A 26,100-nucleotide genomic window follows, 5' to 3' on the forward strand; every position below is an offset into this window, starting at 1 on the left:
AGATTTTTCATTTCGTGTATTGTTAACAACTGCTTATAACCTGCGACTGTCGCGTTATTTCGTTGTTATAAAAGTAGTAAGTGAAACAAGAAACATTAAATGAAAACTAATAATAAATATCTTTGATTGGAGTGCTCGAAAATTTTAATAAATTTAACATGTAAGATTTTAAGTGCTCGAAAATTCTAAATTCCTTAAAATCAAGATAAACCAGTTGTTTGTGAGCATAAACAATGGTGTTATTATAAAAATGAATTATTTTAGGTTAGTCGGGGGGAAATCCAGGATGTCTGCACGCCGAGGATCAAACAATGATACCAATTGCATGGAATCACAATATTGTTTTTTTTTTCAAAAACTATTAGATTTATAAAATTGATAATTTTCTTGTAACTATATAATTATGTAATGGAACAGATTTTGAAAAAGCAAACCCTAATGTCTAAATATACTTATGGTAAAAAAATTTTTTTTTCCAAGTTATTAAAAAAATAAAGTTTCGTCCATGCAATTTGTATTATTGCTTGGCTCTCAGCATGCAGACATCTTGTCAGCTGGCGTTACCACTTGAAATACAGACTCGAGTCTCCTTTGTTTAAGTGAACATAACCTCAATCAAGATTGAGCATTTGATTGGCTGCCACATGATCGGAAAATGTTAAATTCCAAATCCACTAATCAAAAACGATCACGAATTTCTCGACCACAATCAATTTTAATAAAGTCTGCAAATTTCACTCAATTCTCGGAAAATCTGGCGTTTCCATTGAAATCTGTTCACAATTTCTCTTTTGCTTTATTTTTTTTCAGAAAAAATAGCTGGTCGGAAAAACTTTAAGGCACCATCGCATGAAAAGTACCAACTTCTGATTGGTGGAAATGAATGGGACAACCGGAAACTAAAAAAGTCCAGCGTCAGGAATTGAGTTTTCATGGAAAAACGAGGCAAGTTGTTGGTGAGCGGAAAAGTCGAGGAAATTTGCTGAGTTTAGGAACACGCATAGTCAATTTTCCTTAGCATCGGTTGCTTCGCTTGTGCCGCTAAAAGTGTTTGATGAAATTTAGGCGCAGAAAGTGCTTTGTGTTTGAATATAGCGGCATCCACATAAAACTGGTAATAAATAGTGATAATAATCATGAAAATTGTAATGGAGTTCACCAGGTGAACTTGAACAGTTGTCGCGAATAATTGTGCTGTTTCTGTTGCAGACTAATGTCAGGCATTGCAATAGCTAGGCTTGCGGAAGAAAGGAAAGCATGGAGGAAAGATCATCCTTTCGTAAGTTGCTATTATTTTTCTACCGTTTTGCGAAATTCGGGCTTTATCCTTTTTTTCTGTCAATTTTGCATTCTTTGGCGGGAGAAATTTGTACTCAAAAACCGTATCTTAGCTTTTTTGTAGGATATATATGCTTTTCATTTATTCCAGTTGTGCAAGACATGCTAGTAAACAAATATAATTCATTTTTTAACGGGGTATTTGAAGGCTGAAGCTAATTATTCCGTTTTCGCATGGCGACAAACACTCTAACCTCACTCTCTTGCATACTGAAATATTTCACAATGAGTTAACGACTGTTATATATTCTTTTTCTTGGCTTAATTTAGTTCACTGTTTTTATAGTTATTTTCCATTAAGGCTAAAAGTAAATTCTTTATATGTACTCAAGTCATTTAAATCAAAATGTACATAACCTCTTTGGTGTTTTTGGTTTCTAACGTATATATTTTTAGCATCCACATTACAAATTTTAGATTCTCATTTTATATTTTTATTCTTGATAAAGTCTAGTTTTATTCAAGAGTTTCAAAGTTAAGATATGTACCGATAAAAAAATATTGAAAACTGACAAAGGCGCAAACAAAAGAGATCTGATTATTTAACATTTTATCGACTTACCTGATTTTTTATTCAAGTTGTAAACATATTAAGCTTGCTTATGTTTAGGCATCAATGCAAAAACATATCTGCAAAAATATTGTTTGTTATATTTTTTATTTTATTTCATAACATTTAAATATTAAAATTTTGTTTCGGTCTTTTGATAAAATAATAATTTATTCTATTGTTCACTAAATATCAAGTATTTCTGTCCAGCGTGCCCTTTATTCAAAATTCGTTTAAAGAATTTCTATAAAAAATAGCGATTTAAAAGTTAAAACGATAAAAAGATTTCAGAATTGCCAACATTTCTTAGTCCGACTATTGATCAATTGCGCATGCACGAATTGTATTGCGCAATTATCATTTAAAATGGTTGACCTCGTCGCTATCCTTGAAATCAATTTCGAAATTTTTGCGTTTTATTTTTAAATGAATCAAATTGGATTGCAGATATTGTATCACAAAAACAGCCATCGCCACTTTTGAAATTTGTCACTTTTTTTTATTTAAGGAATTAAAAAAATTTCAAAAATTTCAATTTTATAATGCCTTGGAGTGAATTCGTGTGAACTGATTTTTTTTATAAATCCTAATTATTGTAAAATCACTTCATTTTGAAGACTCGAATTTAACAGTTTGAATTTTTTTAATCTCGCTTTTTTTAATAATTGTTGAATTCAGAACGTTAAAAATCTGAAAATTTTGAATATTTCTTCTTTTCAACCCGAATAGGAATTTCTTCTTTTTCACCCGAATAGGTTCAATTTGAAACAATTTTCAGATTGAAATTTCCAACTGCGCGTCCTAATAGATTAAATAATTAAATTAAAAGCGTAGAAAATTGATTAGTTTTTACTTAAAAGTTTATAAATTAGTACAATTTTCAGTTGGAAGCCTTGAAAGTTGTTTCTATATGAGTGAATGTTAAATTTTATTTATTTTCTTGTGTGTGAAGACCAGGCAATAAAAAATTTTCAGTTATTATGGCCTGTACTTTTGAATTATACGTACAATAAATTTCAAATATATTTAATTTCTAGAGTTTTGAGTTTTAGATTTTTATTTTTAAACTCTTCAAAATTTAAATGTAGAATTTTATTGTTATGCATGAGATTTGTCAACTTAAAAATTCTTATGTGATTAAGTACTTTTAATTATAAATTCAATTTTCAGAGCTTGAATTAAAAAATTGAAATGTCTAGAAACATTTTTTTTAAACCCGGACAATGAGTTTGAAATATCGGGTAATATTAACAGGTTTGTTTTTTATTACTTAAGGTATTTGATTTCTTAGATTTGAAATGTTAAGTAATCGCTTTTGTTAAAAAAAAATCACAGAAAAGCTTATGTGAATTAATACTTTCTGATTTTTAATACTCATACTCACTGCAGTTAAGACTTTCAGATTATTTAATAAATTATTCGATTTTGAAATTTACATATTTTTAACACATTAAGTTTTTCGATTTTGGTAGCGTTTTTGGCCATTTTGTATTATTTAAACAAATAGGCTACGTTAACGTCCCACATTAAAAATCGGTATTTTTAAACAAAGATTTTAGTGTTTTTGTATAATGTATTTGAAAGAAGATTTACAACTTTGAACAATTTTAGGTCATTTTAAAGTTTTACACCAAAACTTGGTATTTTAAAACAAAAATCAGTATTTTTTTTAACAAGAATCAGAATTTTTGAAAAGTTCCAGGTTAAGTAAACGTTTTTCACAAGAGATCCGTTTTTTCACAAACATCGTTAGATTTTAAAAGTTCATAATTTTTAAACAATTTTAGATTACTTTATATCGTTTTGCACGAAAATAGGTATTTTAAAACAAAACGAAATTATTATTGGAACAATATTTAAAATACTTCCTTACAATTTTTGATCATGTGGGTCTTATTGATCGGAAAATGGTATTTTTTAATTACAAAAATTAGATTTTAAAGAAGATTTACGAATTACAATTTTAGGTTACGTTAGAGTTTTACAATATCAAAAACTGTTATTTTAAAACAGAAATGATTAGAATTTTAATAAGATTTAGAATCTTTTGACGATTTTTGATTATTCTGGTATTTATATTTCATCTATTTGAAAGAAGTTTCACAACTTTGTACAATGTTAGACCATTTTAGCGTTCTACACCAAAACTTAACATTAAAAAAAATCATTATTGTTTAAACAAGAACCGGAATTTTTGAAAAGTTCCCGATTAAATTAACGTTTTTCATAAGAAATCAGTTTTTTTACCAAACTCATTAGATTTCAAAAGTTCATAAACTTTAAACAATTTTAGATTATTTTATATCGTTTTGCACAAAAATTGGTATTTTAAAACAAAACAATTATTATTTGCACAATATTTAGAATCTTCCTTACAATTTTTGATCATGTGGATCTTATTCATCAGAAAAAGGTATTTTTAATTTAAAAAATTAGATTTTAAAGCAGAAATTATTAGAATTTGAATATGCTTTAGAATCTTTTGACAATTTTTTATTATTCTGGTGTTTATATTTGATCTATTTAAAAGAAGATTCACAATTTTGAACAATGTTAGGCCATTTTAGCGTTTTACAACAAAACTTGGTATTAAAAAAAAATCATTTTTTTAACAAAGAATTGAAATTTTTGAAATGTTGCCGATTAAATTAACGATTTTCACCGGAAACCAATTTTTTTAACAAAACAGATTAGATTTTAAATTTTCATAATTGGTAAACAATTTAAAACTACGTTATATACATAGATGAAGTTTGTAACGTTTATAAACGAAAATAAATTTTTGTTTTTTATTTTATATATAATTTTCAAAATCCCTAAGTGTGTAAAACTTAGACGGTTTTTAAGAATTATTGGGATTAAATTAATTTTTGTTTTACCTGTCACCAGATGCAAATAATCACCAAAAGAATTTTCGGAAGTTTTATAATTTCGTTTATAAACTTTTCAAACTTAAGCCACATCGTTATATCGTTTTGCACAAAAATTGGTATTTCAAAAGAAAACAAAATTATTATTTGAACAATATTTAGAATCTTCCTTACAATTTTTAATCATGTGCGTCTTATTCATCGGAAAATGGTATTTTTAATTTAAAAGATTAGATTTGAAAGAAGTTTCACAAATTTTAAGAACTTTATGTTATGTTTTTTATTGGAGTTTTACAACATCAAAAACTGTTATTTTAAAGCAGAAATGATTATAATTTTAATAAGGCTTAGAATCTTTGACAGTTTTTGATTATTCTGGTGTTTATATTTGATCTTTTTAAAAGAAGGGAGAGATTACGATATCCGTGGCGACAAAGTTTTATTGTGAATTCCTATAGGATTTTTTGAGAGAAACACAAATCTGAAAGTTTCATATCAATATCTCGAATATTTTTCGATACATCGATTTTTGATGTTAAAATTTTTCACTTTTTTTTGGTAAAATATAGTTTTTGAATATGAATTTCGATTGGATTTTTTGCGAGAAATAATTATCTGCAATCTTTAAATCGATATCTCGAATAATTTTCGAGATATCGAAGGCACACCTGTGACTGCTCACAGAAATAATGTAAGATCACACCGCTGCCCCTTTTCCCTTATAGGAATCAACATTAAAACTCCTTTTTCTTGTACAAAAATCGCCTATCGTAATGAACTTTAAAAATTATGTACACTAAAAAAACGATGTTAAAAAAAACGATAAATCGAAAACTATTCGAGATATCGATTTAAAACTTTCAGATTCATGTTTTTCGCTAAAAATCCTGTAGAAATCCACATTAAAACTTTGTCGCCACGGATATCGTAATCTTACCGAAAGAATATTTTTTTTAACAAGAATTGGAATTTTTGAAAAGTTCCCGATTAAATTAATGTTTTACACAGGAAACCAATTTTTTTTAAACAAAACTGGTTAGATTTTAAAATTTCATAATTTGTAGACAATTCTAAACTACGTTATATCGTTTTGCACAAAAATTGATATTTTAAAACAAAAAACTGTAATTTAAACAATATTTAGAATCTTCCTTGAAATTTTGGATCATGTGGGCCTTATTCACCGGAAAATTGTATATTTTAATGTAATCGTTTAACGACCAATTTTGCAGCTGAGCAGCATTCACTATTTTCGATTTTTCTCATTTTTAGATAACGGGCTTAGAAGTCCTTAAAATCAATGCATGCATTAGATAAAAGTAGATTGTTCCACATCTATTAAGGCTATTTTGAGCTATTGTATACTCAATAGAAAGCGAGAAATATATAAAAGTTAAAATTTTTTTTGCAAAAATCGATCATAAAACGACCATATTTTAAAGAAGATTCACAAATTTAAACAGCTTTAGGTTTGTTAGAGTTTCACACCATGAAATTCTATTTTAAAACAGGAATCGTTAGAATTTGAACAAGATTTAGAATCTTTTAAATATTTTTGATTATTTTAGTGTTTCTATTGGACCTATTTGAAAGAAGATTCACAACTTTGAACAATATTATGCCAACCAATTTTTTAAAAAACAAAACTGATTATATTTTAAAAGTTCATAATTTTTAACCCATTTTCAATTACGTTACATCGTTTTGCACAAAAAATTAGAATGTTAAAACAAACAAAAATTATAATTTGAACAATTTTCATAATCTTTTTTACAACCTTGGATCATTTGCATTTTATTAATCGGAAATTGGTATTTTTAATTTAGGAATTATATTTTGAAGAATATTCACAAATTTCGACAACTTTAGGTTATGGTAAAGTTTTACATCATAAAATGGTATTTTAAAACAGGAATCATCAGAATTTTAACAAGATTTAAAATGGTTTAAATATTTTTTGATTATTTTAGTGTTTCTATTTGACCTATTCACATTTTTTTTTAATTACAAGGGAAAATTAACGTTTTTCAAAGGAACTCCATTTCTGTTTAAAACAAAAATCATTCGATTTTTAAAGTTCATAATTTTGAAACAACTCTGGATTACGTTATATTTTTTTCACAAAGATTGATATTTTAAAACAAAAAATTCTAATTTGAGCAATATTTAGAATCTTCCTAATAATTTTGGATAATGTGGGTCATCGGAAATTGGTACTTTTAATTGAAAAAATTGGATTTTAAGGAAGATTCACAAATGTTAACAACTTTAGGTTATGCTGGTGTTCTTGACGAATATTGGTATTTTTAAACAGCCCCATGCCACTTTTCTGGAGGGCTGTGGAAAACATTTGTCATGAGAGTTGACGGTGGTTGTGTGGCAGCGCCAGGCAGTTTGCCTAGAATTCAAATATCCCAATGCATTTCTACTAACCACAACAAATCATTATTCATGAGCAATCAAATTAAATATATCATTATTTGTGTAATTTTTAAATATAAAATAATTTATAAATATTTATAATATAAATAAATTTTTAAATAATATTTTTAATATATAAATTTTAAAATATTAAATAAATTAAATTAAAGTCTAAATTTTATAACATTTTTTATTATATTATATAATATATATAACATAATATTTATTTTATTTATTAATTTAAATTAATTTTGGATTTTCAGATATTTTAATGAAAAAATTATGTGCTTTAATGAACACAATGTGCTTCCTTATTTATTAATATCATGTTATTTCAAGTTCAAGAAATGAACCTTGTTAAAATGATTTATAAAATGGAGGAAAATATGCTTTTTTTATTATAAGTAATTTTGGAAAAGAACTCGAGGTAAACTTTTCAAAATAATATTTCGGGTTTTCTTTATTTGACAATAACAGTTTAAAGTTTAATGTTTTGCTTAAAGACAACCAAATTTGCCTTCAAGATTCCCAGATTATTTTTCGAAATTTTTTTCGAAATACTTTGAAATCTTTTAGAAAATTATCCTAGAGTTAATTTTTCACAATATAAATCATTTAACATTTTTCTGGGTATCTAAGAAAAAAATTTATTCTCTTTAAATCTTTCGTAATTCTAATCCAGCTTCCTTTTTCAAAATCTTCAAAAATCTACATTGAAAAAATGGACTTTTTCACAAGTTTAAAAATAACTTGGAAATGTTTGAATAGTTGAAAATATTTGTTAAGCATAATAGTTTTTTTTTTTTTAGTAATTTTGATTCAATTTTTTTTAAATCCCTTCTTCAAAATAAAGAAAAGATCACTCAAAACATTCAAAGATTATTAAACACTGTCAGTAAATTATTTTTAACGTGTTATTAAATTCAAAGTTATTATTTTGTTATACATTTGCAACGATCATAGGCCAACAAAATAGCTGGCGCCGCCACACCGCCACCGTCAACACATTGTACTTTTTTAACTCGAGTTCCAGGGGCTGTTTTTAAACAAAAAATCATTAAATTTAAATTCAATTATTTTTGTTTAAGCTAATAAAATTACAAGCTTGAATAATTTTAAACCGGTTTAGTGTTTTTTGTTGGAAATTGAAATTTTGATTAAAAAATCGTTAGATTTCAAAGAAGAGTAATAATTTTTCAGCAATTTTAGGTTACGTTAGCGTTTAACATAGAAAATTGGTATTTTTAAACAAAAATAATTATAATTTGAACAAGTTTTAGGATTTTTTAACAATTTTCGAATATGTTTATGCTTTTCGTTGAAAATTGCCATTTTTAATATATAAAGAATGTTCAAATAAGATAACACATTTTTCACAATTGTAGGTTATGTTCACAATCTTTATGGACTATTGGTGATTTTAAATTCAAAAGAAGCATTTTTAATAGAAGATTTACAATCTTAAACATTTTTTTCATGTTTTGTTTATATTTTTTCTCTAAAATTTCGTTTATTAATAAAAAAATCATTAGATTTCAAAGAATATTTATGTCTAAGTTTTTATATTGTGTAAGTGAAGCAACTTTATGAATTTGGTTTGAATCAGGGTCCTAAAGCCCTGTTTCAGTAACACTCCAAGTAAAGAAATTAATAAAATTGCACTATTTAAACGAAATAAAAATTCAATTGAACCAGGAAGACTTGCCTTTATATATTTTAAACTATTTTCTAAATTTTCAGCTTTAATTAATTTTCTAATAATTAGCCTTTTGAAAATAATTTGATCTATAGCTACAAAAATATATGAAAGGGCTTTAAAAATTTTCTGTCATAATAAGTATTTTCAATTTTTTTAAGGCAATCTTTCCCTTTTAAATGAAGTATTTCATTATTTACATGTTTGTCTAATGTTTATACTTTTTTATTAACATATCATGTTGTTTTTATTTTTAGGGATTTGTAGCACGCCCAACAAAAAATCCAGATGGTACGCTTAACCTGATGAGCTGGGAGTGTGCGATACCCGGAAAGAAATCCGTAAGTTACAATATTTTTTATAAGAAAAACAGGGTGATCAACGACCGGGAAACCGTAAATTTTGAGCACCGGAGATATTCAGATTTCATTTTACTTTTGCAATAGATAAACAAATCTTATATAAAGTGTTAAAATTCACACAAAAAAAAATCAAATTTTAACCCTATTTTTCCGGGAAAACATCCTCTACTTCTCTCCTGTTTCCGATTTTAAAAATAGCTAAATATTTGTTAAAAAAATGTTCTATGGATTTCAGCTATAGACAAATTTACTATAATAATTGGAAACAGTTGAGTTGTAGGGAATGTTTTTTTTTCGGAAAAAATAAGCCATTTGTTAAAATGCAATCATTTTTCAAAAATTTGTAAGAAGCGACGGTCAGAAAAAAATGCAATTTCAAAAAACAAGGTTAAAATTAATGTTTTTTCTAGTCAATTTTAACATTTTTTTATAAAAAATGTTTTTTATTTGAAATGACATCCTTTATTATATTTTGATTCTTAGAATCATAGAAAAGCTTTTTTTCCGATATCTGACTTTTGGCACGGCAACTACCTCAACATATCGAATATCATTTTACATTTCAGATTTTAAAGTTAATGTTTTGTTCAAAAATGAATGTTCTTTTTATAATATATATTTAAGAATTTAAAGCATGTTGACGGATCGTTCAATTACTAATTTTTTTTACATTTGAGAACGAAAGCTTCCTTTATAATATTATAAAAGGTAACCTAATTTATTTACAATTTGGAGTATAATATAAATTTACAATACTCTAAAAGTTTTTGCAAATAAGTTGGAGAGTTCCACAAGTTCACGAGGGATATATTTTGTTTTCAAATATAAAATTGACCCACTTACGGCCAGGGACATGAAATTATGATGTCCCCAAAAAGAGCACTGATTACAATATTGTATTTTCCTGTCGAAAATCCAAAATCGGAAATAACGCCATTTGATTTCATGCACAGAATTTCACTATTTCACTCTATTCGTAAAATTTTGGTTAAAAAATAATATTTTGGTAGAAAAGTCGTCATTTTTGGTTGAAAGTTAATTATTTTTATTTGAAAAATCTAATATTGTATTTTTAATTCAGAATCCATCTCCTGTTGTTAAAAATTCTACGATTCGCTTGAAAATTTAATTATATTGTTGAGAATTGTATTATTTTCTTAAAAAGTAACCTTTTTTTGTTGTTAAAATTTAATTTTTTAGTATGAAAAGTTTATCATTATATTTTTTGTTGTCAATTCGTATCTTTTGGATAAACATTCGAATATTTGGTTAAAAATGTAACAAAAAGTCATCTTTTTTTAGTCGAAAATTTTACTATTTTATTTCACATTCATCATTCTGGATAGAAAGTCCTCGCTTTGGATCGAAAAGCAATCTTTTGGTAGAAAAAATCTTTTTTGGTTGAAAGTTGATCTTTTATGGTCGAAAGTTAATTCTTTTTGGTTGGAAAGTTTATTCTTTTTGATTGGAAAGTCTACTATTATGGTTTTGGAATATAATTCTTCTCTTTTGTCCCAAAATTCTACTATTTGGTGTAAAATTCCACTATTAAGGTCAAAGGTCATATTTTGTTGTTGTAAATTCAACTGTCTTTTAAAAGATTCGTCTGTTTGGCATGGAAATTCCACTATTTGGTTGAAAATGCAACTTTTTTGTTGTGGTTTGATCTTCGTAGGTTGAAAGAGTTGAATTATCTGATTAAAAATTGAACTTCTTTGTTGAAAGTTCAAGTATCGGGTTGTGAATGCTTTGGTTGAAAAATGATCTTTCTTGGTTAAAAGTGAAGTTTTTTGTTGAAAAATCGTCTTTTTTCATTTGCAAATTTAATTATTTTGGTACAAAATTAATATTTTTTGTTAAATGATCAATATTATGGATCAAATTCTTTATTGAGTGAAAAAATCTTCATTGGTTGAAAATTATACTTTTTTTAAGATTCAACAATTTTTTTCAAAATTCGTTTTTGGTGCAGAAAAATGAATGAATATTGCTATTTTTTATTTGATTTAATCCATTTTAAAATTGAACATTTTGGACGAAATTCTTTTTCGTTGTTCAAAAATTCTTTCTTGGTTAAAGATGAACTTTTTTGTTGAAAATTTGTCTTTTCTGTTTTAAAAATGTTTAATTCCTCCATTTTGTCGTAAATGTCTTAGCAATTTGGTATCTAGATTAATGCAATTTAAAACAATTAATTAACTTATTTTCTTGAAAAATCTTACAATAATTTTCAGTTGTGAAGTCTGAAGTCACTTTTACAATAATTTACATTATATATTATTTTCCTGTGAGTTTTAAAATTTGTTAATTGTTTTGAAAAGTTACAGAACAAAGAAATTAGCGTTTAATAATGTATGAATAGAAACGGTTAAAAGTCAACTAGAAAAAATGTCATTTTTGGCCGAAAAGCCGGAAAATAGCCTGCATTTTTTTTCAAGTTTGCGTGGCCATCCTGGAGAGGTGTCAGTAATTTATTATACATTAACAAAAAATTTTATTTGGAACTAGAGGGTGTTTTTTAGCAACTAGACTTTAATTTTTTTAATTTTCAGACACCATGGGAGGGAGGACTTTACAAATTGCGCATGATCTTCAAGGACGATTATCCTTCGAGTCCTCCAAAATGCAAATTCGAACCTCCTCTCTTCCATCCAAATGTTTATCCATCGGGAACTGTTTGCTTGTCGCTCCTCGATGAAGAGAAAGACTGGAGGCCTGCGATTACAATCAAACAGATTCTTTTGGGAATCCAAGATCTACTGAACGAACCTAATGTGAAAGATCCGGCTCAAGCAGAGGCGTACACAATTTACTGGTAATTATTATATAACTATACTATTTCCTTTTTCCAAATGCAAAACTTTTCAAAGGGCACATCAATTTTGCGGTCAGAGGGTGTCTACCTGACGGAGAAACCGGAAATTTCTTTCAATTTTCTCAATTCAATTGTACTTAAATAAAATTAAAAGTGTTTTTCTTTTATTGCTTCAGTTTGTTCAATGATATAAATTTTTATTGAAACTGTGATATTTTAAATCTGATATAGGCAGGTTTGCGACTTGGCCGGGGATAAAACCGGGAATTTACGCTTGGCCGCAGTAAAATTCAAGTTTTTATTATTTTAATAATTTTGTTCAATTTAGAAAAGTGATTTCTACTTTATCTACAATAGCAGATTTTTCCGATTATCTCACTTTACTCTAATTAAATCATAATTTATTATTGGATTTTTATTTTTTTAGTTAAAAATTAAACCAATTGTTTGAAAGTTTATTTACTTTGTGAAAAATTCGCCTTTTTTGTAGAAAATTAAACTTTATGTTTCAAAATTCGTCCGTTTGGTTAGAAATTAATTCCTTCAACTGAAAATTTTAATGTACATTTTTTGTTGAAAATTGATCTTTTTGATATTTTTGTAGAAGAGTACTCTCATTAGTTGAAACTTCATCTTTTTGGTTAAAAATTAAGTTCTGTGGTTGAAAATTGAACCATTTTGTTAAAAATTCGTTTTTTTTTTTTTTTTTGTTAAAATTTATATTAGTAAATGAAACTTGAATTATTTTATTGTTGGCAATTTTATATTTTTAGTTAAAAATTACAATTATTTGGTAAAAAAATGGAATCTTTTTAGTTGAAGATTAATCATATTAGTTGAAAAATTCTTAGAACTATTCCATTGTTTTGGTAAAAGTGTCATCTTTTTCGTTAAAAAATATACTGTTTTATGGAAAATTTAACTATTCTATTTTTTGTTAAGAATTCATTCTTTTGATTAAAAAAAATATATATTTAGTCACTTTTTGTTTTAGATAGAAAATTCATCTTTTGGGTTGAAAATTCCACTATTTGATCAAAAATTTATGGTTTTGGTTAAAAGTTCATCACTTTGATTAAAAGTGAAGTAACTTCCATTTTTGCTTGAAAATGTATATTTTTAGTTGGAAATTAATTAATTTAGTTGAAAACTCTTTTTTTTTAATTTACTTTTCTAACTGCAAATTGAAATATTATAGTTTTTGTTTGTGAATTTTTCCTTTTTAGTGGAAAATTTATATATTTTATTGGCACTTTATATTTTTTTATTGAAAATTGATTGTTTTAACTGAAAATTTAATTCTTCTATTTTTGGTTAAAAACTCTTTATCTATATCAAGAAAACTATTTGTTTGAAAATTTATTTCTCTGTCTGAAAATTCGTTTCTTTTTAGTTGAAACTTAATTTTTTCAACTGATGATGTGACTATTCCATTTTGGGTTTAAAATTGAATTATTTTGTTGAGAATTCCCTTTTTTTTAATATTGATTGTTTTAGCTAAAAATTTAATTCTAATTTTGAGCAAAAAATCATTTTTTTATATATAAAATACTATCTTGATGAAAATTCTGTTGTTTTTTTTGGACATTTATTTTTCTAACATTTTAGTTATTCTAATTTTGGTTGAAAATTTATCTTTTCTTTTTCGAAATTCAACAATTTAGATTAAAAGTTGTCTTTTAATTGCAAATTCATCTATTACTTTGGAAATCCACGATTTAAAAGTTCAGTATTATAATTAATCATTTTTATTGAAAATTCATCTTTTAGGTTAGAAATAAAATTACTTGGTTGAAAGTTAAACTCTTTTGTTGAAAATTAATTTTTCTTGGTAGAAATATGAGCTATTTTATGGAAAAGTTATTTTTCTTTAGTTGAACAGGTTTCTTTGTTGCCCAAAAGTTAACTGTTTTGTTGAAAAATCTTTTACTTTTTGTTAGAAAATTATTTTCTTCTATAAACTGAAAATACAACTATTATTGCAGTTGAATATTCCATTATTTTAAATAGAAGTCAGTTTCTTTAGTTGAAAATCAAATTTTTGACTAAAAACTTAATTATTCCATTTTTGCTTAAAAATTTATCAATTAAAAATTCTTCTATTTGGTTAAGCATATAGTTTTTGACTTCAAATTGAATTATTTAAGTTTCGATTGACAATTTATCTTCTTTACTAAAAATGAATTTGCTTTTCATTGTTTTAATAGAAAATTTATCTTTTTGGTTTAAAATTAAACTATTCCCGTTTAAATATCTGGAGGCTGCTCATTTTTTTTTAATTGTAGTTGTTATTAAATTTTAAAATATTAATTGAAATTTTGTTTAGGTGAACATTTTATTTGATTAAAAGTTCACGTATTTTGTTGAAAATTAGTCCTTTTTGGTAGAAAACTAATCTTTGTACTACATTTTTCACTGAGAATTAATTTTTTTTGTAACAAATTCAGCTACTTGGTTGTAAATGAAGCAATTTTGCTGAAAATTCATTTTTTTTAATCAAAATTTTTGAAATTGAAAATTTAATTCATCCTGTTAAATATTTCTCCATTTTAGTTGGAAATTCATGTATTATGTTGGTAATTCTTATTTTCTCGTAGAAAATTAATCTTCTCGGTTGAAACCTTATATTTAGGTTGAAAAATCAACTATTTTGGTAGAAGATTATTCTTTTTGTTTAAAAATGCAACTGTTTAGTGAAAAATTTATCTGTTTTGGCTGCATATTTAAACTATTTTGTTGAAAATTGGTCTTTTTTATTAAATTCAAATGTGTTTGATACAAATTAAAATATTATTTTGTTTAATATGTAAACTATTACATGTTCCGTTGAAAATTCATCTTTTTTTGTTAAATTCAAGTGTTCTTGGTTTAAAATTAAAATCTTTTCTTATCAAAATATCAACTATTACATTTTTTTAGAGTTCATGTTTTTTTAAATTGAAAATTCAACTATCTAACAATTTGTTTATATTAAATCAAAATAAAATTCACTACCAACAGAATAGTTGATTTTTTAACCAAACCGAATATTTTTCTATCAAGATTAATTTTCTATAAAAAAATACGAATTTTCAAGTCAAATAATGAATCTTCAAAAAAAAGTGAATTTCGAACAAAGTAGTTTAACCCCTAACCAAGTAGTTCAATTTTTTACCAAAAAAGATGAATTCTCCAAGTAAAATATAATAGTTGATATTAAAACTAAAAATGATTTTAATTTTTAATCTGAAAGAGTTGAATCAGTCAAGAATGAAAACAAATTTTATTTGAATTATAGTTTGAAGAGAAAAATCATTTATAATAGAAAATAAGAGTTTTGAATCACTATTTACTATTTATTTATTTCAGTATCTTGAAAATTTAGGGAAATTTAGGTATTTTTGATTTTTTGACGTTTGGAATAAAATCTAACAATATTTGATAAATTTTCGGAAATTTTTCAAAGTTTTAAAATATTTTAAATCTCTAAAAACTGTCAAATTCCTGAATATTTTGTAAAATAGCTCAAATTATTCTTAAAATTGTCTGAAAATCGTCCGGATTCATTTGTACCCTTATGGAAATCTTTTGTAATGTTTTAAAATCTTTTAAAATATTCCTTTCTAATTTTTCAAAATAATGAATCACATTCAATATTTCCAGGAATTAAAAAAAAAGATATTATCTTGAAAGCTTTTAAAATCTTTTAAAAAAACTTCAAAAGTGTATTTCGGAATCTTCAAGAATCTATATTTTATTTTACGTTTTTTTAAATCTTCCAATTTTTAATTATTTTAAGAATATTCTGCGGTTCAAAAAATTATCTTCAAATCTTCAAGTTTTTTTGGGACAATTTTGGAAATATTTGCAATTTTTAAAAATCCTTTTGAACATTAACTGGAAATAAATGTTGTAAAATAAAAAGACAGTTTAAGTTTTCAAATTTAAATATTTTAAAGTGTGAAATTATCTTTGTGTGATCTCAAAAATGTCTAAATATCTTTTTAACTTATTCGATTGTTTTTAATTTTGTAACTTTGAATTTTTTTAATCTGCCTTAAAATCTTCAAAAAAGTTATCATCTCATAACGTTTCAAAATGCTTGAAAAACTTCAACATTTTATTTCAAAATCCTCACAAATTGACATTTTGTTTGAAGTGTTTTGAAATCTTTTCAAATTTAAATTAATTTTGATTGTTTTAAAAACTCATCAAATTTGAAATATCTTTTACAATATTTCCTAACATAATTTTAAACCATGCAAAAACTAAAATTTTTTTATTAAAATCTACCGGATTCCTTCTCGACATATTTTGAAATCTTTAAAGCTTTAAATTTATCTTTTAAAATAAAATCTAAATAATATAAAATTTTCCTAGAAATCTTATTGTCGGTGACATTTTTTGCCCATAATTTCATATTTCAAAGAGTTAAAAGTTTAAGAACGGAATTGTTTCCTTTATCATTGAATATTTATTTAGAATTAATTTTTTTTTCGTTTACAATTAAATATTTAAAATTAAAGTTCCTCATTTGGGAAGTGCAATTTTCAGAATCGCAGAACATTCAAAATAACACACTGAAAAGAGCCACTTAAATTCATATTAACGCAGTATTGAACCAATCAGGTATTCAAGAACAATGAGCGCGAGATTTTCGATAATTTCGTTCCACCTATTATTTTTTTGTATCTAGGATCCGCATGTTAGGAACTCTGGTAAAATTGTTTGAATCATATTTGAAAAAAAATTGTTCAGTTTTATTTTACTAACCTGCCTGTTTCTTTGAATTTCAGTCAAAATCGCCTCGAGTACGAAAAGAGAGTAAGAGCCCAAGCTCGAGCAATGGCACCACAGGAGTAGCTCACTCACTAAACGTCAGTACATTTCCGTTTTTTATAAATTCGATTCGGCAGGTCTCATTTCTCCACGTACCTTCTTTCTGAAGCAATTTGAATTTCCATATTTTGTGATGTTTCCAGTGGATACAACCATTTTTTTCATCAAATACACGAGGGAACCCAATTTATTTTTAAGTAGTTAAGGAACTGAAACTGTGTAAAGTTTCCAAGATTTGTAAAACTTAAGTTTTTAAGACAGATCGCGAAGTTGTTGAAAATGAAAATTCTTCCTAAGATTAGTTTTTGTATTCATTCCCATTTTACAAGCGCAAGTCGAAGTATCGAATATACGAACGATACGAACTCAGATTCGATGAATGACTGTATTTTTAAGAAATTTGATTTTCAAGAACTTTTCTTCTAGGATACAACAATATGACTACAATTTTTCATCGAGAGAATGATAGGTGGACCTGGTCTCGGGTATACGTTTGTAAGCACACAGTATTTTATATTTTATGATTTTTCAATTTGTAATATTGCTGAAAGTCCTCTGGATTAGGAAAGAGCAATCTTCACTCGCCTCTTTTTTTTCAAGTCGAAATAAATAACTTAAATTAATGAATACTGATGTTTACTCTGATGTATAGCTGTAGAGCTGAAAAGGCTTAGATTCTAGATTACTCTAGTATAAGCGATTCCAAATTCTCTATAGTCGGTTAAGAATATAATCTTTTGAAAGTCACTGATATACATTGTGCGAATATTTTTCCTACGTTTATACGACATAAGTTAGAAGCATTTCTTTTAAATGATGAGAAGGATTGAAGAAGAAAAAAAGTGTCAGTCGAAATAAATGGAAAGGTTGAAACCTGACAACTTTAAACGAATATTAGTATTTCTTATTCAGGAAAGACAGACAGGATTCGAGTGTTTTTTTGTGTTAGGCCAATTTATTTTAAGTAACTTACAAATCCTGAACGATTCAATAAACACCACTGTGAAGTAATAATCCTGTTTTTATTAGATTTATTTTTCTTTTACTATTAGAGTTCTTAAATTTATAAAAATTTATGTTTAGTAAATGATCTCGAGAAGAGCATTTAAGAAAATTTAAAGCATTATAGAGTGAAATAAACTATACTTTTATAAATTACAGAGTTGCTACAGATCAGGTAGTTCCAGCAAGGTATGGATTGCCAGGGAAAACCTGATAGTTTTAGGGAATTTTCGAAAATCTAAAGTTAAGATAATTTTACTATTATGGTTAAAAAGAAACCCGGAAATATTTGGTTAAAAATTAATAGACTGGTTGAGGATTCAAACTATTTTGTTGAAAATTCATATTTTGTTGTTGTTAATATAATTATGGATTGAAAATTGATTTATTGACTGAAAAATCTTTCTTGGTGAAAATTCCTTTTTTTGACGTGAAAATTACCCTGTTTTTGTTGAGGATTCAAAGAAAGATAAAAAATAAATATTCATCTTTCTTAGTCGAAAATTTATATTTTTGGTTGAAAATTCAACAATTTTCTTAAAAAATATTTTTTCGGTTAAAGATTTATCATTTCATATAAAATTTATTTTCTCTGATTGAAAATTTAAATGTATTGTTGAAAATCCATTTTTTAGAGAAAAATTAATTTCAAAAACTAAAAATGAGACCTGAAGATAATTGTACTATTATGGTTAAAAATTAATAATTTTTGGTTAAGGATTCAAACTATTTTGATGGAAATTCATCTTTTTTTGTTGTTGAATTCAACTATTTTTGGTCTGAAATTAAAATTCTTTTCTATTCTCGAAAATAAATATGTTGCTGTGAACACTTTATTTATTCTGTTGAAAACTTGTCTTTTTTTTATTTGCATATTCAATTATTATGGTACAACATTAATATTTTTGGATTGAAAATTGATTTATTGGCTGCAAAATCTTTCTTGATTGAAAATTCCACTTTTTCATGTGAAAATTAGCCTTTTTTGTTGAGGATTCAACGAATTGTTTTATTTTTTGATAAATATTCATCTTTTTTAGTCGAAAATTCGTTTTTTGGGTTGAAAATTCAACAATTTGGTTAAAAGTTCTTTTTTCGGTTAAAGATTCATCATCTCATATAAAAATTATTTTCGCTGATTGAAAATTTAAATGTATTGTTGAAATTACATTTTTTAGTGGAAAATTAGTTTTTCAAACATGAAATGTGACTTGGAAATAATTGTACTATTATGGTTAAAAAATGCAACAATTTGGTTAAAAATTAATAACCTTTGGTTGAGAATTCAAACTTGTTGAAAATTCATCTTTTTTATTGAATTCAACTTTTTTTGGTATAAAATTAAACTCCTTTTTGTTTGAAAATTCAACTTCTTAGTCAGAAATAGAACTACTTTGTTAAAAATTAATTTATTTGGTTGGTGATTCGTTATTTTATTTGACAAACCTCGTTTTTTGTTGTTGAAAATTTTAATTATTTTGTTGAAAAATATGTTTTTAGCGGAAAATTAAATGTTTTAACTGAAAGTTTAACTCGTACATGTTTGGTTCAAAATTTATCTTAAGTTGAAAATTCAAATATTTTGTTTAAAATTCCTATATTTTATTGAGAATTAAAATTTGTGGGAGAATATTTAAGCTTCTGGATGACTAATTCCTCTTTTTGGTTGAAAATTCCTTGAAAATTTTTAATATTTAGAATTATTTTTTTAAATCCGAAAATGTACCTTCCATTTTTTGTCAAAAATTTATCTTTTACGATAAAAATTTAATCTTCTTGGTTGAAAATGATACTATTTCGTTGAAAATTTACTTTGATTTTATTGAGAATTAACTTTTTGACCGAAAGTTAATCATTCTATTCTTGGTAGATAATTTATCTGCTTACGGTGAAAATTCAACTATTTTTTTAAAATCCGTTTTTTTTGTAGAAGAGTAGTCTCATTAGTTGAAACCTCATTTTTTTGTTAAAAATTAAGTTCTGTGGTTGAAAATTGAACCGTTTTGTTTAAAATTTGTTTCTTTTTCTGACTAAAATTGATGTTACTAAATGAACATTGAAGTGTTTTACTCTTGGCAACAATTTTATATTTTTAGTGGAAAATTACAAGTATTTGGTTAAAAATTAAATCTTTTTAGTTAAAGATTAATCATATTAGTTGAAAAAATTTTTTAACTATTACATTGTTTGTGGAAAATTTACCTGTTTTGATAGAAGTGTAACCTTTTTCGTTAAAAAATGTGATGTTTTGTAAAAAAATGTAACTACTCTATTTTTTGTTAAGAATTCATTTCTTTTATTTAAAAAACAATACTTAATCACAATTTTTTAAATAGAAAATTTATGTTTTGTGTTGGAAATTCCACTATTTGTTAAAAAATTCATGTTTTTAATTAAAAATTCATCAATGGGATTACAAGTTAATTTCTTTTGCTGAAAATTCGTTTCTTTTTAGTTGAAATTTTTTTTTAGATAAAGATGTAACTGTTCCATTTTTGCTTGAAAATGTATAGTTTTAGTTAGAAATAAATTATTTTTGCTGAAAACTCGTTTTTTTTTTCAATTTACTTTTCTAACTACAAATTGAATTATTCTAGTTTTGTTCATAAATTTATCTTTTTTAGTTGCAAATTTATATATTTGATTGAAACTATATTTTTTGGTAGAAAATTCATCTTTTGGGTTAAAAATTGAATTATTCTGTTCAGAATTCTCTTTTTTAATATTTATTGTTTTAGCTAAAAATTTAATTCAATTTTTGGGTAAAAAATCATTTTCTCATATATACAAAAACTATCTTTTTCACAATTCTTGTTTTTTTGGTTGATTATTTTTCTAACATTTTAACTATTCTAATTTTGGTCGAAAATTGATCTTTTTAGATTAAAATTTATGTACTTTGTTAAAAATGAGTCTTTCTGGTAGAAAATGTAGGTTTTGTGTTGAAAATTCAACTAACTATTTGGTTAAAACTTCGTATTTTTGGTTGAAGATTAATCATTTTAGTTAAAAATTAATTTCTTAGGTTCAACATTTATCTTTTTGATTTGAAAACTCAACTAAAAAGTATTACAAATATATTTAGAATCAAAATTTGTTTGCATTAATATCATTAATCTTCTAGGTGTATGGTTGGTTTTATACCCAGAAGAATTTAGAAATTGGGATATTGTAGCAACCCAGAATAAGGCACTGTTTAATGCGAATGATATGTTTTCCATTACATACTTCGACTTCTTTTACCATTTAAATTAAGCGCCCTTTTCAATTTGAAGCGGTACATTTTCCCGCGAATTTTAAATAATATAATTATTATTAATAAAGATTGAAAGTACGATTTTTTAAATCCTAATTCAAAATGCTTATAAATGCTCATTAAATTCTCGAGCATATTCTCATGCTAGTGAGAATTTCTCCGAACGCTGAAACTCTTTAGAACACTATTCACTATATTCTAAGAATAAATAGTTTTTGTAACGATGTTTTGAAAAAGTAAAAAAAAGGGTCATGGGGATCTATTTGATGAAGATTAGATAATGGCCTTGAATATTTAATTTGGTAAATTAAATTAAAACTATACTGAGAGGGGTTAATTTAATTTGTCTCATAAATCTAATTTGCTCTTCATTCTTTATGCAGACGTTAATAATTTAGTTAAATGTTGTAACTTTCTGAAGAAACTTATAAGTTTTGAACAATTGAAGCACTCCAGCAAGGTTGCAAGAAGAGATGGAAAATTCCCGGAATTTTTTTAGGCGCACCTATTTCAAAGTCTTAATAATTATTTTTGGACTTTACGGCGAATTTTTAACTTCCAGGTTTTCCAGAGAATTTATTGTTTAAATTAACCTATTCCATTTACAAAGGATTCTGCGTTAAAAATATTACAAAATTAAGATTATAGTTTTTGATTGTTAATGTTTTAATTAATTATTAGTGAAATTTTGAAATTGAAGTTTTGCCTCCAGCATTATATAACATACTTATTAGTCATTTATTTTATTTGTATTTCTATTTTTTGCAGGTGCTTTCTCTTGACGATTATATATTCAGTTACAAATTTTAGTACCTGGTTGAAAATTCAGGCATTTTGTTAAAAAGTCATTCTCTATGATCGAAACCGAGTTTATTTTGGTCGAAAGTTAACTTTTCGTTTACAATTAATATTTTTATGCTGAAAATTCAACTGAAACCTTTGTTGGTTAAAAATTCAACTTTTTTTTCATTCGTCTTTTTGGTTTAAAAATACATCTGTTTTAGTAGAATTTTAATCTTTGTTTGGATGAAAATGCAACTACTTTTATGAAAATCGATCTCCTTTGATTAAAGGTTGAATTAAAGGTAAACTTTGTTTGAAAACATTTTGTCCAAGATTAATAATTTTAGTTAAAAATTCATCTCTGGCTGAAAATTCGTATCTTTTTTGTGGAAAATAACTTTTTTAACTGAAAATTTAACTATTCCAGTTGCAGAATTATCATTTTAGTTGATGATTTATCTATTTGGTTAAAAATTTGAATATTTTGTTGAAATTTTTTACTGTTCCTTATCAAAAAATTAATTTTTTAACTGAAAATGTTACTTCCATTTTTTGTTTAAAATTTATCCTTTCTAGTTGAAAATTTGTCTTTTTTTGGTGAAAACTAATCTTCTTGGTATGAAATTATCTTTTTTGGTTAAAAATTCAACTGTTTAGTTAAAAATTTAACTCTGAAAATTTAATTAATTTGTTGAAAATTCTTTCCTTTTATTTTCTTTGTTGAAAATTAATTTTTTAACTGAAAATTTAAGTATTCACGTTGAAAAATTATAATGCGTTTGTTTTTCATTGAAAATTAATTTTTTAAATTAAAAATTCAGCTTTTTTTGGAAAGAAAATTAATTTTTTTGGTTTTCAATTGCCTTATTTGATTAAAAATGCAACGTACCGGTTGAAAATGAACTTTTTTTGATGAAAAGTCCGTTTTACAGACAAATTTTCTTTGGTTTAAAAATGTAACAACCATCTTTTTTGCTGCTTATTCATCTTTTTCGGTTGAAAATAAAACTATTTTTGTCAAAAACTTAACTCTGAAAATGTAATGAGTTTGTTGGAAATTCGTATTTTCAATTTGAAAGTTAACTGTTTTTTAAAACATTCGGTGTTTTAGCTTCAAAATTTAATGTTTGTAAATGCAACTGTTTTTGATTGAAGTTTAATCTTTTTTTTTCAAAATTCGACTATTTGGTTGTAAATTTATATGTGTAGGTAGAGAATTTGAGTATTTAGTTAAAAATTTATTTTTAAATCAAAACTCATCTTTTTTTGTCGATAATTAAACTCTTTTGTTGAAAATTTGTCTTCTTGGATTAAAAATTCATCTGTTATGGTAGGAAAGCCAACTTTTTTGTTTGAAATAAATCATCTTTAAATTTTGAAATTTAAATGTGAAATTTTTTTATTTTGTTTATAAAATATTCTATGTTAAAAATGTTAAAAGATTGAAATACTAGTCTTTGAATATGAATGGTCAGGGAAATTTTGAAAATAACTTTTGCGGCCACCCTGAATTTTCAAATGCACACGAATTGATTATTGTGCTAATATAAAAGTATGATTATAATAATTTAAGATTTTTTTGAAATTTTATTCTATTAATGAAAATTGTTTATAATTCAGCAAATATTGAAAAACTGTTTACAGAATAATTAATAATTACACAAGAAATTGTTGTTAAATTAGTCTGGGATCAGTAGTATGTTTCAAAACTTAATTTAATTGACTTGATTTTATTAAAAGTAAATCTACAAAACTAATTTAATTTTTACAGCAGATTTCTGTAGCAAACCTATGACCAAACTTTTATATTTAAATATTTTGGAATAAAATATAATTAATTAATTAAAAGCAAAATAAACCTTTACTTCAAGTAACAAGGATCTCATCTTCCTAGCCTAATCTTCGAAGCTTGGAATTTTACAGTGTTATAAATCAATGCAGCCGAGGATAATGTGCAACGGCGAGTGTAATCGATTTTCGAGCGACTGGTTTTTTGTCCCCTAATACTTATTGACATTTTGTTAATTACATAATTTCCCAGGAAGCTTTCGGGACAGTGATCAGCATTGAGAACTCATTTTTTGGGGTAAAAATTTATTTTCCTAACTTAAAATTTAATTATTCTATTTTTGGTTGAAAATTTATCTTTCTTAGTTGGAAATTTATGTATTTTGTTGAAAATTTTTACTTTTGGTAGAAAATTTATATTCTGGATTAGAAGTTTAACTATTTGGTAAAAAAATGCATTATTTTGGTTAGAGATTCATCATCACTCGTTTGTTTCAAATCAATTTTTTGAAAATTGAAAATATAAGCATTCCATTTTTTCTTGGCAATATATATTTTTTAGTGGAAACTTCATTGTGTTGAAAACTTGCCTTTTTTATTTGCCAATGAAAATTGATTTATTGACTGAAAAATCTTTCTTGGTTGAAAATTCAACTCTGATTGAAAAGTCGTCTTTTTTTGTTTAAATTAGCCGGTTTTTGTTGAGGATTCGAGAATTTATATATTTGCTGAATATTTATTGAAAATCCAACAATTTGGTTCAAAGTTCTTTTTTCGGTTAAAGATTCATTATTTCATTTAAAAATTCATTAATTTTATTAAAAATTTAAAAATATTGTTTAAAATCAATTTCTTAGTGTAAAATTAATTTTCAAAACTGAAAATGTAGCTTCCATTTCGGCTTAAAAATTTATATTTTGGTTTATTTACTTTGTTGAAAATGTATCTTACTTGCGTTGAAAATTAAACATTTTGGACGAAATTTTTTTGTCATTGTCGATTAAAAATTTTTTCTTAGTTAAAAATTCACATATTTTGTTGAAAATGTCACTTTTTGGTTTAAAATTTAGCTTGTTGGTTGAGGATTTACCTAATTTGTTGAAAACTCGTATCTTTTGGTTTAATTAAACTGTTTGTTGATTCAAAATTAAAATATTTTTTGGTCGGAGTATAAAATATGACACTTCGCTCGAAAAGTAAGCTATTTTTTTCAATTCAATGTTTTGATTGAAAATTGTTTTCATTAAAAATTTTATACTTACATTTTCGGTTCAAAATTTATTGTATGAGTTGAAAACTCCACTATTTGGTTGAAAATTCATATATTTTATGTTTGTCTTATAAAATTTATGGAAACAATTTTTGCACCCTATGATTCATATTTAAAAACGGACTAAACAGTGATTTGAATAAAATAATAAGTTTCGACAGAAACTTCTTTTTTGCAAAAGTAACGAAGATAAAGTTATATTTTAAAACCGTAAATATCACTGGTTATTTTTTCGTGATGTACTTAATATCACTTGACCGAATATCAATTTACTAAAATTTTTATTTTTCCTGATTGACAATTTACCTAATTTTGATTTTTTTCGAATTACCCTAACTTATTGTCATAACCCGGCATTCTAATTGGCTGATTCGAATTTTGCGGCATTGATCAACCAATCAGAATGCCGGACGCCATTTTAGGAAGAATTAAGTTGATATGTTACATGGTGGTTACATGCAATCAAGGATGGCCATGGCTCAGATAACAATGTTATACTCAGAAAAAATTCGACATTATAAAAATGATATAAATTATAATACGATCAAATAAAAATTATGTCAAATGCTAATTCAAAGTAATTCGTAAAATGAGATAAATTGGTAATAAAGACAAATTAAAAATTATACAAAGTTGCTGTTCGTTAAAATAATTTTAGACAAAATAAATATTTTTCATTAAAAATAGAATTTGAGGAATATTTATGCACATTACTTTTAAAAATAAACGTACCTATCACTGTTTCGGAAACATAATCAATAATTCATGACGAAGGGTTCGAATTTAACCGCCGTGGTCTATATCGATCGCAGGTTGTGTGAATAGTGTGAAACGCAGAAGGTCACGGATGCGCGAGTTCATTTCTGTATTTCAATTTATTACGGCCTTTCAGAAGCAACCGCCGGTTTCGATGTGGCGCATCAAAACAAGTTTTCCAGACGAATTTAGAAAAGGAATCAAAACAAGGCAGAAGATTGCCGGCGAGTCTGCGCAAAGTAAAGGCGCGTTATCAGTGTCGTCCAAAATCTTCATCAGTGATAAGAAGCCGGTTAAGGATAATTGTTGCGCGAGTTACCGTGCATTTTGTGTCACGTCGTAGAAGGTTTGAAACCTCCCTTATTTTTAAGCAAA

The 26,100-nt window shown here is 25.4% G+C and overlaps 1 protein-coding gene across 2 annotated transcripts; it reads left to right on the top strand.

The window, feature by feature from the left end:
* Positions 1-25,979, top strand: LOC117174170 (SUMO-conjugating enzyme UBC9-B). 2 transcript variants are annotated; one of them, XM_033362999.1, is made up of 7 exons: positions 1-76; positions 811-1,114; positions 1,210-1,279; positions 9,133-9,216; positions 11,790-12,052; positions 16,828-16,908; positions 25,862-25,979. In XM_033362999.1, the coding sequence occupies exons 3-6, from the start codon at positions 1,214-1,216 to the stop codon at positions 16,892-16,894; spliced, it is 480 nt and encodes a 159-aa protein (XP_033218890.1). In that variant the 5' UTR covers positions 1-76; positions 811-1,114; positions 1,210-1,213; the 3' UTR covers positions 16,895-16,908; positions 25,862-25,979. The 2 variants fall into 2 exon arrangements, with proteins under 2 accessions (XP_033218890.1, XP_033218889.1); XM_033362998.1 differs by lacking the exon at positions 25,862-25,979 and having other exon boundaries at positions 16,828-17,884.
* Positions 25,980-26,100: the final 121 nt, after the last annotated feature.

Source organism: Belonocnema kinseyi, chromosome 6 (assembly GCF_010883055.1).
Source record: "Belonocnema kinseyi isolate 2016_QV_RU_SX_M_011 chromosome 6, B_treatae_v1, whole genome shotgun sequence".
Lineage (NCBI taxonomy): Eukaryota > Metazoa > Arthropoda > Insecta > Hymenoptera > Cynipidae > Belonocnema > Belonocnema kinseyi.